The 18,305-nt window shown below is 40.1% G+C and overlaps 1 protein-coding gene across 1 annotated transcript; it reads left to right on the forward strand.

The window, feature by feature from the left end:
• The first annotated feature begins 6,992 nt into the window (after positions 1-6,992).
• LOC124144463 (cell death regulator Aven-like) lies at positions 6,993-17,574 on the forward strand. The gene is made up of 6 exons (XM_046513879.2): positions 6,993-7,269; positions 8,698-8,854; positions 9,362-9,531; positions 11,996-12,389; positions 15,918-15,998; positions 16,524-17,574. Exons 1-6 carry the CDS (start codon positions 7,027-7,029, stop codon positions 16,577-16,579), a joined length of 1,101 nt encoding a protein of 366 aa, XP_046369835.2. The 5' UTR covers positions 6,993-7,026; the 3' UTR covers positions 16,580-17,574.
• The last annotated feature ends 731 nt before the right edge of the window (positions 17,575-18,305 follow it).

Raw genomic sequence — 18,305 nt, forward strand, 5'->3', positions numbered from 1 at the left:
ACAACAAGTACCATCTTTTAACGTATTTTGGTATGACGCGGTCGGGGATCGAACCCCGGACCTTCCGCTCTCCGGGCGGACGCTCTACCACTTGACCACGGAGGCGGTTGGTTCGTCAGAACAATACCAGGGAGTGCTTGAGCAAGTTGTTGAACGACTACTATGGACTTCCACATCAACATCATCTTCCGAGGCAAGGGAGTTAACTGACTTCATATGTCCAGTTTCCACTTTAATAGTCAGTTAACTCCCTTGCCTCGGGAAGATGCATCAAACATGAAACACCACGATATAACAGAAATGTTGATTAAAGCGACATTACCTCCTCATAGAGACATGTCAATATTATCTTTCAACAATATGTACATAAGTAACCATCATTAACCATGGAATAAACTGCTGATTGTGGTTTGACCAACGTTCATTAACTCACTCACAAACTCAATCACGAATTCGCGAATTCATGAACTCACGAAAACACAATTGACTGTGCAAGAACAGAATACGATAATACAGACATCATTTAATTTTGGCAAAGAAATACAGTACCATCGTTCGTTAAAGAAGAAATGTGTGATTTACATTTCTGGAATACCTAATTGAAAGAGGACGTATGACAGTTCTTCATTGGTATAACGATACAGTTACCTAGCCCATCCTGATAAAGTACTGTCACGTGCCCATCTGCATCAGAACACGGCCAAATGCCGGCGTCCCACGGGTATTGAACAGCTCGCGCGCATTGTTCTTTCCACTCAGACCATTGATGGGTTTACGGATCCCCCGACTTAAATCTTTTTAGAAAATTCCGAAGGAAAATATAACTCAGAAGGGTAAAGATCGCTTTGACTATAAAAATGATAATAAAATGCCATTTTGGACATCATAATATTGTTGAGGACCCGAATCAAGCCAAGATTATTATCTTTTATCACCATTTAAGATTATTAAACAAATCCTGTACAATGCATATTTTTCTGCCTAAGTGGTTAAGTCTCGCCTCAGGGTCCCCGTCCCATGCTGCGTGAGCTCGATGAACACGCAGTTCGAGAAGCATCGATGTGTGAGGTGTATCGGATTTAATAAAAGACCCAGGTGAACGAACGTCCGTCAGATCAGAGCATTGAGTTGTGCCGTACAGTTTGTACTGCGTAACACCCTCAACCCACCACCTTCTCTAGGGCATCCGGCATCCCACTTACTCTGTGTTGGCATCTCTTAAGTCATATCGGTGTACACAAATCAGACTGGGACTTTCGCATAGTATGCATGACCACGCGTAATCATAAGCTCAGAGCTAAGTATTGTATTGATTAGCGCTCATTTTAAGAAAAAAACGAAAAATACCACTGAAACACTGATATACTGGCATCAGCATATTAGATAGGTCATGGCATCCAGCGTACTGCATTGTCATCCGGAATACCATTTAACAGAGTAAGGCATCCGGCGTACAAAAGTTGGTTGGAACCCTCTAAATTGTCATTATCTTCTTCATCAACATCAAAAGTTTAATCTTACGGTTGGGTGAAAAAGAAAATTGTTGCTCTTAAATGGTTAATTGCACCCAGACTAGGTCAAAAATGAAAGCAGTAATATGCATTAAACAGCCAGAGCTGCAGGATATGCAATTTCATAATTGCCCTGTATCCCAAGGCTGTAAAGCAGAAATTACAATGGATGGTGGGGAAATGACGTTCTTTACAATAAATCATTTAAGAGACAGTTAAATAAAATAAATAAATAAAACTCCTCACGGCCGTATGCAAATCAGAGGATATTAACTGCTCTGTGTCTAGACTTGTATTCCAAACTACGATCAACGACGCGACACGGAACAAAATCAAAGATTGTATAATTTCCTAAAACTGCAAACGTTCCCAGGTTCAATGGCTGTATATACTGACACACATTACTACTGTTATAGGGGACTGTAGGGTACTTTAATCGTTAACGCCGAAGTCCCGAATTCGTACTACATGTGCACGATATGTGGAGCACATTTTTGGTGTCTTACCTCCGTGATATTGCTGGAATATTGCGAAATGTTGCTTAAAAACTGACTCACTCGCTCACTGCATGAGACTATAAATTGAATTAAAAACAACCAGTCATTCTACACATCCGGGTTAAAATAATGATAAAGTAAGAGTTTGCCGGGACAAGACCGAGAGTTCGACATAAACGGGCATTCGATACATCCGAGTTATAACTGTATAACGTAGCGCAAGGTGGTAAGAAATATTTCCAACGAATCACATCCTACTGGTAGGGCGGCAGCATTCAAGACATGAAACAACTTCTGGGGACTGTTCCCTTGTCTCTCTGTTATCTGAGACACGCTAATGACATTTATATTCCCCATACATATTCAAGGTGTTGAAAGCTTTGGAAATAAACTTAATATATCATGTACAGTTTCATGTGCAATTTCCATACGGTGCCATTTAATACCAAGTAATTGTAGTTTCCTATAATTTATGTATTCTTAACCTTTTCTTCTATCTGCCAGCTATTGCCTGACTATTTCCAAAATATTTCAAATAATTAATATCATAAATATTAATTTAAAATAGAATTCCGAATCAACCCCAAATCATGGTGATTCAGAACAAAAAGGTTTAATATATTGTTTGTTTGTCTGTTTGTTTGTTGACGAGGCACTCGGCAATATTCCAGCTATATGACTGTGGTCTGTAAATAATCAAGTCTGGACCAGACAATCCAGTGATTGACATCATGAGCATCGATCCACGCAATTGGGATACGATGACATGCATAAACCAAGTCAGGGAGGCAGCCCCCCCCCGCCCCTTCCCCCCCCTCCCCCCCCCCCCCCCCCCCCGATCCCGTTAGTCGCCTCTTACGACAAGCACACTCACCTTTTACGGCAAGCTTTGGTTTCTGAAGGCCAATTCTACCCCGCATCTTCAAGAGTCGTATGATAGATTGAGAAATTCGTATCTTAACATGATCATTTCAGCTTTCTCTACCAGATATTATTGGGGTTAATGTGAAGGGAAATGTCAAGTCCGTCCCTGGCACTTTTGTCATCGTGGACTGCATAATAAACAAGCATAAAAGAACCTGACCAATTTGACAATCAACGCCATCCACATATACATATATAACACAATTTACAGAAGTGTGACATGAAGCTTACGCAAATAGTAGATGGTGATAGACGGTATGTTTGTCAATTAAAAACAATTCACGGAAATTTTGTCAGCTGGCTTTTAATTTTATTAAAAACAGGAATAATCTGCAACGTATTTGACAGTTTCGACTCCTTTTCTGTGTCTGAAATGATGTGACTTTTATCTCATAGTTACGGGGAACGCCATGTCTCTATTCATGCGCATTTTATAGCCGGTAGCAATATGAAGGGAAATGTAAATTGTATGCGTGCAGCTGAGATATAAGAAAGAGAATGTCATCCTCATAAAGTTGATTTATTATCTTATACTTTTTTATGAATCCATGAATGAAGTAGGTTGGAGTTTATGCGGAATAGATCCAGTTTTGTTAAGATGACCAGGTAATTGGGATTCTGAATGTGACACCTATGAAACAAACGGGGTGAATAAACAGAACATAACAAGTGTGTGTGTGTGTGTGTGTGTGTGTGTGTGTGTGTGTGTGTGTGTGTGTGTGCTGCTGCTGCTTGTACTAGTCCGGACTGTGCCGATTTATAGTGCTAGTTCACTGAGATACCATGCCGCAGTTTAACATGAATACCCCACTCAGACACAGTATACTGACTCCCAGCCGACCAGTCCATGTTTTAGCCCCTTATGCCGAACGCCAGACAGGATAACAACAAGTACCATCTTTTAACGTCTTTTGGTATGACGCGGTCGGGGATCGAACCTGTACTTTAAAAACAATTAGGTAACAAAAAAGGGCCGTCTGCACAGTTCCCACGCACTTCAGGGTTACAGCGACTGTGCCAGAGCGTCCTGCCACATAAACCAATCTGTTTGAGGAAATGTATCATGGAGTTTTTTCTTTGTCTGTAACGTTGCCTTGTGGCTGCATTACGACAGCACGACTATATCTTGTCTTACGTGCTATTTTGGGAGTACTGGTGACACATTGGTCTTCCGAAGGCGACACAACGTGGCGTGTTCGGCTCTATCTCTCAGTTGGCAGATCCTCTGAACCTTAAAACAAACTCACTCATATTGAATCGGTTGTTCTGAGATTGTGCACTGGGGAGTTTTTGGGGAGCAGTTATTTGTATGTGACAAAAGCTTCCTGTCCAAATTAATGGAAGCAGGAGAAAGATATAATAGAAAAGGTGTAGTATAATATCCTTTTAAACAATACATAAATTCTCGAAATATTTTGCACTTTTGTACGGAGGTGTTGGGTGGGGTTCGGTGGGTGAGGAGGACAGTGACGGGCTAATTATCTAATGCGCCCCCAAACACTGTGAAGACTTAGCCGCAAAGAATGCCAAGATTCGCAGATCGTGAGTTTGAATCTTAGGTTGGCCCCTATAATTTCCCTTAGTTTGCTATGCTCATTGGTGTTGATCAAAGTAGTACTACATGTATTGGACGTTTTAACCGTACCAATTTTGGGCAATCTTATTAGTCCATAGGGGCGGTCGGGTAGCCTAGTGGTTAAAGCGTTGGCTCATCACGCCGAAGATCCGGGTTCGATTCCCGACATGATACAATGTGTGTTTCCCGACATAGGTACAATATGTGAAGCCCATTTCCGGTGTCCCCCGCCGTGATATTGCTGGAATATTGCTAAAAACGGCGTACAATCAAACTCACTCACTCATGAGTCTATAGGAGGTCACGTTAGCTGAGCCCTGAGCGAACTTAAACCTCCAATCAAAATGAAAGCCAATATCCAATCAGATGTCAGCTTTCTAAAGGAGTTAGCTTTAATTATGTAACTCTTACTTTTGTCAACACATCGTAATTCTCAGTCACAATTGATATTCCGGCTTTCCAAATTTCGGTTTGGACAGACCAAACTCCCTTTCAAAAACACATGTGTTTCTTCCATAATACACCCGGGCCTACTTTATGGTGAAACACAGCGTTTAATATTACTTTCTTATTTTCCATTAAGATATGCCCATTAACTTTCAGATTCAAAATCATATATTCCGCTTCAAACGCTTCGATGTGGCAAGGATGGCCCAGTCGTCTTCGGTGTAGAGTTGCGTCCCTTAGGCATCAATAAACCAATGCAATGGTCTTGGTTTGGGGTCCCGGTTCGCCCCGAGTGTGTTTCTGGGTTTGTCAGCACCATACCCGTACTTGTGGGTTTCACCAAAGTGGTAAACGTCTGAAAGCAGCATCACTTCGGGCGTTCCTCCCACATTAAGCTGACACGCTGTGGTATTACTGGAATACTGTTGAAAGCGGCGTTAAACCCAACTCATTCACTCACTAGAACGCTTCGAACACGTCTCTCACACGTGCCCAACATTTAGAAAAATCACGCTGATTTGCTTATCAGAAAGTTCAAATGACGCGACTTCCTATTGGAGGACTCTCAAATCGTAACGGACAAGCTATCGACTTGGAGTTGAAGATCTGATTATAAATAGATTGTATTTGTAGAAACCACACAAACTCACGACCTAATATTTCATTGGCAATTTAACAAAATCAGATTCAGGAACATATAGTTCACCAGAAGTAAAATGTGAAAAAATAATAGTGCGCAGTGTGGATTTTCTCGCGTCGAAAAGACACAATAACTTGACAGATTATTTAATGTCAATTGAAATGTAAAGACTGATTCATGATTGTCTTATTCCAAATATAAATATTGTGGTTTTAAACCTCAGCAGAAACTCACAATCTTGTCGGCATGTTCACTGATATCCTATTTCGTTGGCTTTTACATATTCGTTATCAGATGAGGTATGCCATTCACAACATATGTTCTGTGACCGTGTGAAGCAGGACATGTTTGACGTCAATGCTCGAGTTTGCCTCGTATATTTTATAATGACGTATTCTGTTGAACTTTCGCTTGGGGTTAGTCTGTGAATGTGCCACATTTCAGCCGAGCAGACAGTCACACGCGTCCCTTCCTTCCACAGTTTGTTGTCATTATCAGTGGTTCATTGATACTCAAGGCACAGCTGTCTGAAAGGTCTACAGGTGTAGTTGTAGGTTATATAATGATGGGCTTCACCTTGGTGTGCCTTTTAAGACAGTTCGATAGCATTGGTTTGAGTGTGGGGGGTAGGGGGGTAGGGGGGTAGGGGGAGGTGGAGGGTGATATGGAAGTGTTCATTGTGATCTACACCTTTTGAAGAGACATACTGACTCCAAATTTAAGAGTATGAACCACACACTCTCACACAATCAATGACAACCCCCCCCCCCCCCCCCCCCCTCCACCCCAAAAACCAAAAAAAACAAAACCAAAACAAAAGTAACAACAACACAAAACGCGCTGCACTGACGTTCTTTAGTACACATTGTTCTTTCTTTTCATATGACGTCTTTTGCTTGAGTGTTGCTCCTTGTTATTCTTTTGTTTTTCGAATTCATTTGACTCCATTGCGTATTTTTGCCCTTTTCAAGTCAGGGTGCATGGATTTGCGTGATTCAAGTGATAAGGAAAGTTGTGTGAAGGTCAAACATATCAAAACCTGCTGTCCTAGTTCGTGATATAAACCTGATCCTAACCCAAATGCAAAAATGACAAAACTAGACTTCATTTATTACACACACACATCGGACTCTGGAAGTTGACAAGTAACTCAAGATTTATAATCAAGAAAAATTCAGCTAGCACAACTATAATTATTATCCTAATTAGAAAGAAATCATGTCTCATTTCACACAGAGCACGTAAATAAAGCCTAATGTTTTAAAGAAATTGTGTCAGTAAAAGATATATTCATTCCAAAATAATATAAATTTTATGGACATCATTGGTCACATCCCGACTGAATTACGCTGTCTAACCTTTCCGGATTTTAGCAAATTGCCAAGGTAGATAACTCTAAAATTTATTACCACAATTTGTATCCATGCCACGATGAGACCTGATGAGCATAAGAAGAAAAAGAACACACAGTATAAAAAGAAACATGGAATAAAGTCAGGAAAAAATGAAGCAACAGAAACGCAGCCGGATGACAGAAAAAGAAATGCCAGTAGTCGAAGGGGAGGCAAGAGTGCTGACGGAAGAGCGCGTGAAGTTGCTGCCCCGTTCGGATTTCGATCCGGACAAAGTTTTGGCCAAGCCTCAGAGAAAAAATCTGATTCCTCTGATTCTGACGTAAGATGACATCCGAAAAAATACATACATGACACTGTGTAATAAATTCGATAATCATATGTCACAAATACAGTGTTTCTCAGCGCTTCATTTGACGGTTCCTCAGTCATTTAGGGGACCAGACGATTTGGGCGATTTTGTACAATGGCGCATTTCAGCATTTTTTTAGTCAATTAGGTTAAACTGTAAGTCCAAGTTTTGTCAACATCCAAATCCTAAGTGACTGAGATTGGTCTCAGGACTGACACATCCAAATGTCGACGGTGTGAGGGAAGGTTAACCCGAAATCTATCCTTAGCCCATGGATCCCTTTACGATCAATCACCCCTTTACAATCATTAGGGTTAGGTAACCGTTTAGTGGCTATAAGGTTACCCAAACTCTATCCTAAGCCTGTGGATCCCTTTACGATCAATCACCCCTTTACTATCATTAGGGTTAGGTAACCCTTTAGTGGCTATTAGATTACCCAAACTCTATCCTTAGCCCTTGGATTCCTTTATGAATTCTCAACCCTTTACAATCATTAGGTAACCGTTTAGTGGCTATTAGGTTACCCAAACTCTGTCCTTAGCCCTTGGATCCCTTTATGATCTATCAACCCTAGCTTCACGATCATTAGTTTTAGGTACCCGTTTAGTGGCTATTGTCAGATTATAGATTCAATAGTGACTCCAAATAATCTTCACACAAAGACGTCGAGAAAAAAGTATGAAATGGTTTAATGTAAAATATTTTGGCTACTGGAAACTGACCTGGTACGTTCACACGAGCCACTTTCACCCACTACATTTATTCAGTACTGATTCAAAAGTGAACCCGCCCTTGTGTCGACACTAGCCATGCTTATACCTCCCTCTTCCGTACAATTATCCACATTATCCTGTCAGTGTTCCCTACCATGCTTTTCTGTCACAAAAATCACCCGACGAATTGTTAGATACCATGTCATTCATGCGTACCCACGAGTTCGACATTTTACTCCAAGAGCAGTTTTCAGTTCACGCCATATCAGCTCATTCCTCACCACTCGGTTACGGAATGGGACGTGCCAAATGGCATCGGGATCACTCCTCCGTTGTCAAAAGTCACATGACACCATGCCTACCCATAACCCTTATAAGCATCTGTAATCTATTCCACCCTTTTCGTTCAGTTCCGTAACGGCGAAGACATGACTAGGTCAATTTGCACTTCGTTTCACAGTGTAGATGTAGCTCAGTCAGATAGCTGTCGGGCTAACAATTCGTAGGTCGTGAGTTTGTGTCAGACGAATTCTAACTAAAACTGGATGCTGGTCTTTGACACACATGACCTGTGACAGAGATCATCCTCACGTGAACTTATGGAACTGTATTCTAAAGGTGCTCCATATGTGTCTTTTGCCCCTATAAATAGTAATTTCTTCATTATCTGTCATTGCTCTAGACTGAGTCAAGTGATCCAAGAGGCCCTGTGTATGAGCGGCGGACATTCAGCCGGCGACAGATTGTCAGTAACTGGGACAAGTATGATCTGCCAGACCAGGGGGAGCAGTCTGCTGCATCTCGGGGGGAGGACTTCAGCAGGCTGTTGTCTTCAGCAGGTCAGTATCCATGATGCATGATATGGGACAAATAGTCAGTAACTGGGACAAGTAAGATCTTCCGAACTGATGGGGAGGAGACTGCATCATCTCGGGGGAGGGGGGACTTCAGCAGGTCAGTATCCATGATGCATGATAAGGGACAAATAGTCAGTAACTGGGACAAGTAAGATCTTCCGAACTGATGGGGAGGAGACTGCATCATCTCGGGGGGGGGGGACTTCAGCAGGTCAGTATCCATGATGCATGATAAGGGACAAATAGTCAGGAACTGGGACAAGTAAGATCTTCCGAACTGATGGGGAGGAGACTGCATCATCTCAGGGGGAGGACACTGCAGTTTAAGGTCATTTTAGATGTTTTATATATTAACCATACTATTTGTTTCTCGACATCAGCTATCTATCAAGCTATGTATCTCTGAAAGAACTAAAATCTAGTATAATGATATAAGTCCTTCACATTGTAACTTGGGAGTTGTCTATATGTGTTGTAAATGTCTTTCAGGGGATGCTTTCGCCCAGTTTCGATTTAAGGATGAGAGGGATTGGGAAGATGGACCCTCCCCTGCTGTTGATAACAGTCAAATTATCTCCCTTGATTGTCCAAGTTTAGCCAAAGCTGTTGACTGCATACCGCTATACCGGAGACTCGGGGTTGACAAGGACACTTTTACAGTAGGTATATTACACTATTTGTTTTTATTGGGGGATCACAGATTTACTCCAAGGGTATTCGGGTTAGAATAGGTTCCCAGCAACCTATTCTGTTTGGAAGGGGCAGCTGAATGGATCAGGTGGTCAGACATAATGATTTGGTTGATTGCGTGTCATTGAACCCAATGGCATTGATTGTGGCTCACAATAGTGATCACTAGATTGTCTGGTCTAGACACGGTTGTTTATGGTCAGTCGTCATAAGGTTTGAATATTGCTGTGTGTGGTGTGAAATAAACACGGAATTTTCATGCCAACATCAGAAGTCAGTTGTGGGTGGGCGGGTTTGATTTTGGGGGTGGGAGAAATAATAGACATCAACAACAATGATACAATTGCAGTGGTTGCTGTAAATAATGGTGTGTTGTGCGATCTACCGATCACTTCGCATACGATTTCGCCGAAATTATTGTAAACATTATTGAATGACCTTTTGAATATAATTAATCAAATATATGGCAAACATTAGTCCAGATAAACAATTAACACCTTTTATTACCAGATATTGTAATAATAGGATTAAATTGCGTACTTCAGTCGTATTTGTTGACTGGTACTTCCAGTGTTACGTGATCGCGGTGATCAGCTGATAATGTTTTCTGAGATTGGGTGAAAACATCGTGTCATTGGAAAACTTGAGTTTATTTAATATGTTAGTAAATTTTGGGAGCCATGCTTTACCACACGCTATAACCGAAGCGTGCATTAACGTGGGAACACTTATGTAACAACTTGTAATGTGTGTGAAAAGTCATACTATAATATGCTATTTGAAGGGGGCATGGCCTAAATGCAAATGTCCGATTTTGGAATTTAAATTTTCCGAATCCCTGCAATTGCTGTATGTTATCATTATAAAGACTAAGGGACTAAACATGTTACTATCGCTGTGAACTCACATCGCTGTGTAACACATCACTTATTCTCTGAAGACTAAGGGAGTTAATTGAACCATGTATAAAGGATGAGGGACAGAACTCTGGTTATTATGAACGCAATCAGCTATGACTGATCGTCTGGGCTAAATATGAATGTCAAATTGAGCAAAATTAATTTGAACATTTCAAACAATAAAATGTTGGTATACATTAAACTCTCATGGCTATTTATAAGATAACTTTACCTGTTAATAAGACATCTACCTCCCCATGATTTGAAGCAAAATGTATTAGCTTTACAGAGATTTATCTAGGATTCCACACTTTAAGCCCCTGATAGAAAAATAGGAAAGAAACATACTGTGCAAAATTAAGGATTTTTTTCCGTTCATATTTTCCTATATTTACCGTAGAAGTATTTTTTATTGCATAAATGTAATACTATGTATAAAATCATGTTATTTTCATTGCAGCTTTACTATACATTTGAAATCAATAACCGTAAGCATAGCACTTTGGTACAGCTGATCGCTATTGCCGGATATTTTTTCATATGGAACAATTTGACCAAACCGTGCTTGTGATAGTGAAAACTTTATGTTGACATTTAATAGTCAAACTACAACAAATATGACTTTCAAAGAGACAATATATGGTATTTATGACATATATATATATCAAATATAGCCACTAAAGTTTGTTTCAAGGCGCCAATAGCGGTAATCTGACCGTTGTTACTGTAAATAATGGTGAGTTGTGCGGTCTATTAAATGTAAATTAATGTGTCTTTATTTGTAACAATAAGGTGCATTTTTGAACATGTTTAATGAGGGCCTAAATAGTTTAGACAGGGCGTGCCACTTCTAATGTCTGTGGGTCCTGATGGCAGCCTGGCAATTTGTTTTGTTTCATGCATTGAACATAAATTTGGAAATTTGAAGTTCCAGATGGGGAATATTAACTGACATTTTCTGGAGACGTATGACTGGCTATTACCCTGAGCAGGTCGAGAACAATACCTGGTTCCCCAGAGAAGTCTTTTTGCGATGAAATTATTTTGAATATTGTACATATTAATGACAATCAAGGACAAATGAAGAATGATGATGTTAATATCTAGATGTTTAGAGTTGTTGAAAATTGAAAATTTCTTTGCTGTAGTATAAAATTTGACCGCATTTATGATAAATGTAAGGTGCTGTTTTCGCATTTCTTTCAGTGTTTTCATATTAAATGACGATGACCCTGTTGATGGTAAAAATATAATTTTCCGTGTTCGAATAGGTCTTCAGCAACCCATTCTTGTCATAAGAGGCAACTATGCTTGTCGTAAGCGGCAAAAAATGGGATCAGGTGTTCAGGCTCGCTGACTTGGTTGATGCATGTCATTGTGTCTGAATTACGTTGACCAATGCTCATGATATCAATCACTGAACTGAACGGTCCTGACTCTATTATTTACAAAATGACATCATATAGCTGGAATATTGCTGATATTAGTTAAACAACAAATAAACAAGATAATTCCAAACCTATGTATTTTTCAGGAAAACCAGATCATTCTTCAGGATCTAGAAGCAAAGAAAAAACTTGATTCGTATTACAGCTCACCAGGTCTGCCAAAACCGAGTGATAAGGAACACTCTGATAGTTCACCTATCTTAACAGATACCACAGGAACATGTAGTCCCAACCTGAAGCAGAAAGCTAAAGGGGAGATAACTCTAACAGACTTAGTTAATTCAACAAGCACTTCTCTGGACTTTAGAAAACCAGCTCCAGGTTTGTGTAAGGATGGTGCACAGAGAACAGTGAATGTAGGAAATGTGAAAGTGGAAATGGAAGATCAAACTAAGCTAGATGATGATTTAGACTTCCTGTTGTCCCTGGATGCCCCTAGCAACAAGACACGGACAGCAGTTTCATCACAGGATAAGACTGGTAGGAATTTATGCTTGTTAGCTATTAATGTAGATATGGCATAGAGAAATTGCTTGCAGATAACTCTATCATGAGGTCAGATCAATCTAACTTGTTTTATGGATTGCCCACAATGTCTTTTGACCTATTTTTTTTGGCAAATAATTCACCCAAGCAAATAGTTTGATGGGAATGCGTCTGTTATCGTTTACATGGTTTAGTCATTTTGTATTCCAATCTCATTAAAATCAGATCTATGTTCTCGCTGCCGCTAAACAAAGATCTGAGGACATCCCATTACGGGTCACGTCAGACCGACCTTTCGCGAACACTGACCGACCAATGTAAATACTGACAAGAAGTCAACATTAGTCAATCAGAAGGCAGCTTTCTCATTCTTTACGGCACTAATTTCAAAGTGGCGACTACGATTCGAAAGATTTTTTGACAAATTCTCACTTAAAAATTTGAAACCTGAACAAAAGAACATTTGCGAATGGCTAATATATAATATATGGTCTAGACTGTATACATGGTATAGATTTAGTCGTTAAGCCCGTAACTATCGTTCGGAATACCCCGTTTTAAAGTTATGGAGGTTGATTAGAAATCACATTCTGACTATCACTTTCATGATCTGGTAAGCAACGCTCTGATTGGTCGGATGAAAGGTTGTTCTGACGTGACCCCTAATTGGTTGTCTTCAGAACTTTGTTTAGCGGTAGCGAGAACTGAGATCTGATTTAAATGAGATTGTTCGTATTCATTACGAAAGTACATATTTACTTGTGACAAACAGTGACTAAGTGAGTTGGGTTTTATGCTGCTTTTTGCAATGCCAGAGTAGGGGATACCAGAAATGGGCTTCATCCATTTAGGGAATCGAACCCGGGCCTGAGAAACAAATACTTTAACCACTAGCAACCCTTTGCGATAAAAAGGCCGACCCATTCTTGACCAACATAAAATCAGTTGTTTAGGACCTTTATTTGGCCTATTTTCAGTGTGGGTGGTATAAAAAAACCAGAAAACTTCCAAATTAGTACTGCTATTAATGAATGAAAAGCAAATATGTTTTAACAAGGCAAGATACCTAAAGATGATTTGATTATTTTTGTTTGTTAGAATATGAATGTTTGTTCCTGTTACTCATCATTTCTTATGCACATCGGGGCGGTTGGGTAACCTAGTGGTTAAAGCGTTCGCTTGTCACGCCGAAGACCCGGGTTCGATTCCCGACATGGGTACATTGTGTGAAGCCCATTTCTGGTGTCCCCCGCCATGATATTGCTTGAATATTGCTAAAAGCGGCGTAAAATCATACTCACTCACTCACTCACTCTTATGCACATCAGTGATAAGAGCTCATGTTGTTTCATTTCCCCTACTCACATACCAATTGTAAGGCAGGGTCAGGTAAACAAATGATAAATAGGTTTTGGTCCAAAGTGATTATTTCGTCATACTAATTTCAGCTTACTTTGGTTGGTTGGTCGGTCATGTAAACCAACTAATTTTTTTATCAGGCTTTTTGTATGATTTCTTTGAATGAAGATCTTTGCTTTTAACACTGTTTTTTAAATGAGGCAGCAACAGAAATTAAACATTGTGAATTATTAAGTCAAACCATGTTAGTATGATTACCGTAGTCCAGAAACTCAGCACTGAATTTTGAAATGTTCTTAAATTTTTGATAAATTGTTGAATTCTGTGGCCTGATCACAATACTTATAAGACCTATGGTCTAATATCGGCACATGTCTTGCCCTTGCTACAGATAAGCAGCGTATTTGTGTAAAATACCCCCCTCCCTCAATATTCAAAACCCAATTACTTTGATTTAACCTGCATACAGAAATGCATGCATTAAATAAAAACTCAAATGTATAAAAACAGCAATGAAACTGTTTCAGCATGTGTACAAAGAAGCTTATTTCTGTAACACAATTATGAGCTAATTTACTTTCCGAGTCAAGCCTATATATTTAGAACAATTATATACATTTAAAACATTATTTCATTTTTTTTTTAAACTTAAAATGTTCACTTATTTCAGGAAAAACCCAATAGAGTGATGAATACAAGAGTGAAAAAATATTGGTTACCCAATGAAAAATGTATTAACCCAATTATAATCGAAACCCTAGAGTAAAAACTCAATTGCTCAAAAGTTATCTTGAGCTCTGCTTGCCTCAATGGTTTTTCATTAATTTTCTTCTTCAGACTCCATGACTCCATGTATACAAAATTTCTTTCTATGCATGGTACATACAAAGGTAAATTATCCTTGTCATGATTTTAATGTCCACAAGTTATTAACCTTATTCACTCACTCACTCCACTCCATCCCTGTCTGCTTCATGCTTATTCACTCACTCACTCCACTCTAGAAAACTGCTTATTCTCTGAAAATGTATAATTTTGACAGAAACAGATATCTCCATTTGAATTGAAAAGGAGCCCCAGTGAGATTGAAGATTCAGTGTATGACACCAAGGAATTTCATTTACAGCCCATTGGGCTATAAAGAAATGTATTATGGAAGCCCAAGAACATTGGTTGATTGAGGATGGTTTTACGTCACTTTTAGCAATATTCCAGCAATATAATGACAGGGGACACCAGAAATGTGAAGACACATTGTACCCACATGGGGGATCGAACACGGGTCTTCGGTGTGGAGTGTGAACGCTTTAACCACTTGGCTACCCCTCCGCCCCTCCCCAACATGAGAAACATGCAATTTGGGGAGTACAGGGGCATGCACCCATTAAAAATTTAAAATTTAAACTGCGAATGATGCAATCTAGAGACATTTGGAGCAAGAATTAAAGACCTTTCTCAAACATATTTTTTGCTGTATTTTAAGCTGGATAAATGAATGAATGTTGTCAAATCAACAAGATGAACCAAGTCTGAACGATGTTTAAGTGTGTAAGCAAACATATCCATACGTCATTCTTACTCATCCTTCAATTTAATCGTCATTACAATTGGTCTAGCTTAGGCTCTTACATTGTAGACCAATCATAGATCTGCCAATTGTTTCGCACACTGGAGATTCAGACCTGTGAAAAGCTAGACTTGCTACATTTAGGATTTTTGCATTACAGAAAGGGCTTGGTGGAAGGGAAAATAATATGGTTCAGGGACTCGGCCCTGCTTCAAGCTAATTCGCTAACTCACTCCACTCCACACTACTCCCCTCTGCTTCAGGGACGTTCCCTCACTAGCTCAACTCCACTCTGCTTCATACTCATTCACTCTGTCCACTTCGCTCCACTCCACCCCACTCCTAATCTTCATAGGGTTTCTGTACATGAAGCATTTGAGATCATGTTTCCCACTTTGTGTCTTACTAATTTCTTCATGTAATTTCACAGGTGGTTAAAGTGTTCGCTTGTCATGCCGAAGGCCTGGGTTCGATTCCCCACATGGGTACAATGTGTGAAGCCCATTTCTGGTGTCCCCTGATGTGCTTTTGCTGGAATATTGCTAAAAGCAGCATAAAACCATACTCACTCACTCACTCACCCCATGTATTTTCAGGTACATCTAATCCAGTGACAACAGAGGCCCAAACCAAACCCAACTCGAGTACCAAAATAATTCCGTCTGCAGCCAAATCAGGTTGGTTGCATAGCAATAGTGATAAATGATGGAAGCCAAGTCTAAGGAACATTTAATCTAAAGACAATTTCAAATTGATAAAAATCCTGATTTATAATTTATGCATTACAAGAACTTGTATGAGAATATATATACGGAATATTCTACACTGCAGAGTGTATTCTGTTTCTTGAATCAGGGGCACGGCTGGCCCAGTCATCTAAGGAGTCACGATTCGCTGTGCATAGTTGCATCCCTAGGGCACGCCAGAAACCTATGATTGTAGGTTCGAATCCCGGTTCGCCCCAATTATGTTTCTAGGTTTGTCAGCACCTTACCCATGCTCGTGGTCTTCACCAAAGTGGTAAACGTTTGAGACCTGCATTACTTCGCACTTTCCTCCCACATTAAGCTGACACGCCGTGATACAACTGGAATACTGTTGAAAGCGGTGTTAAATCCAAACTCACTCACTCACTCACTGTTTCTTGAATGCATATTGTGCTTGTGATGTGAACGTTGTTATTCTCGTATAATGTTTGTCAGGTGGTGTCAAGGAGGAGGACCTGGAGGATTGGCTGGACAGTGTACTTGCTGACTGATGACACCCTCACAGACATATCAGCCATGTTCCTGACCAGGGGAGGGAGTGGTGGAGGGAATCTGGGTTATAATTGGTCAATGCTTGTCGTAAGTTGATCAGGTGGTCAGTCCCGGTGACTTGATTATTTACAGGTCGTCCTCATTCAGCTGGAATGTTGCTGAGTGCGATGTTGAACAACAATCTGATAATAGTGTAATAGAATTTCAGATTCACCCTGCTTAGATCATCTTCCATAGGTGAGGGCGTTAGCTGACTATAAAGTTCCAGTTTCCACCCTTGCCGAACTTGGCTGGAATTCCGGAGTTATATTTTGACTGGACTAATGACTCTATGCATAGTCCAATCAAAACCGTATAATGAACTAGACATCTGGTTTGAAATGAGAAGACTGCAGAATTTTCAAAGCATGTGTACCGTCAACTGGGTGTCCACAGATATTTGCAAATCTTTTCATGTTTTTAATCAAGGTGCTAAAGTGATTTGTGCAATTTGTGGGGAAAGACCCATTTTATTACACTACATTTCTTGATTATCGATCAGAACATCTTGACTGGGTGTCGCCATTTTGTTTGAAGCAAATGCAAGTGATATGAGAGATGGAATCTGATTGGTCAATAGGAGGGACATAGAAGGCCATTGGTGGCGCTACGATCGAGCCTGGAAATTCCAGCCTAATTTGGAAGATGGCTTAGATTCACTCAGCCCCCTGCTCATGGGTTTCACCAAGTGGATTAGTGTGTGGCCTATATCATTATGGGCTTTTGTCTACTCATAAGCTGACTTGCCTTGATGTAACTGAATACTGTTTATGGCAGGGTAAAACCAGACTCACTCACTGTGCCAGTAAGAATTTAAAGTATCAATTGCTGTGTTATTATATTATTCTGTATCGCTGATCATGCTGAATATATGATGGAGATAGTGAATTGTACACGGTGATGTGCTGTATGTAAATATATACATATGTAAATGCTTTGTATTAAACGTGATAAAGGAATTGTGGTGTGTTTGTATGCTTCTCACAGTAATGGTTTGTTCACTTGACAATGGCCATGGCTAGAAGTGGTTCCCAGTGACCTATGATGGTCGTAAGAGACAACAACATGGATCGGGTGGTTAGACTCGGTTACTTGGTTGATGGCATGATTGAAGTTGATCCTTGCCACAATGTCAATCACTTGATTCTCTGGTCCAGATTTGATTATTTACATGCCGCCCATATCATGTAAAAAGCTTGAATATTGCTGAGTGCAGCTTTCAACAACGACAGTTGACAATGGCTTGACAATATCCATGGCTAGAAGTGGTTCCCAGTGACCTATGCTGGTCGTAAGAGACAACAACATGGATCTCGTGGACAGACTCAGTTACTTGGTTGATCGCATGATTGAAGTTGATCCTTGTCCACAATGTCAATCACTTGATTGTCTGGTCCAGATTTGATTATTTACATGCCGCCCATATCATGTAAAAAGCTTGAATATTGCTGAGTGCAGCTTTCAACAACGACAGTTGACAATGGCTTGACAATATCCATGGCTAGAAGTGGTTCCCAGTGACCTATGCTGGTCGTAAGAGACGACAACATGGATCTCGTGGACAGACTCAGTTACTTGGTTGATCGCATGATTGAAGTTGATCCTTGTCCACAATGTCAATCACTTGATTGTCTGGTCCAGATTTGATTATTTACATGCCGCCCATATCATGTAAAAAGCTGGAAT

This window comes from Haliotis rufescens, unplaced genomic scaffold, assembly GCF_023055435.1.
Source record: "Haliotis rufescens isolate VD_foot unplaced genomic scaffold, xgHalRufe1.0.p SCAF_3, whole genome shotgun sequence".
Classification (NCBI taxonomy): domain Eukaryota; kingdom Metazoa; phylum Mollusca; class Gastropoda; order Lepetellida; family Haliotidae; genus Haliotis; species Haliotis rufescens.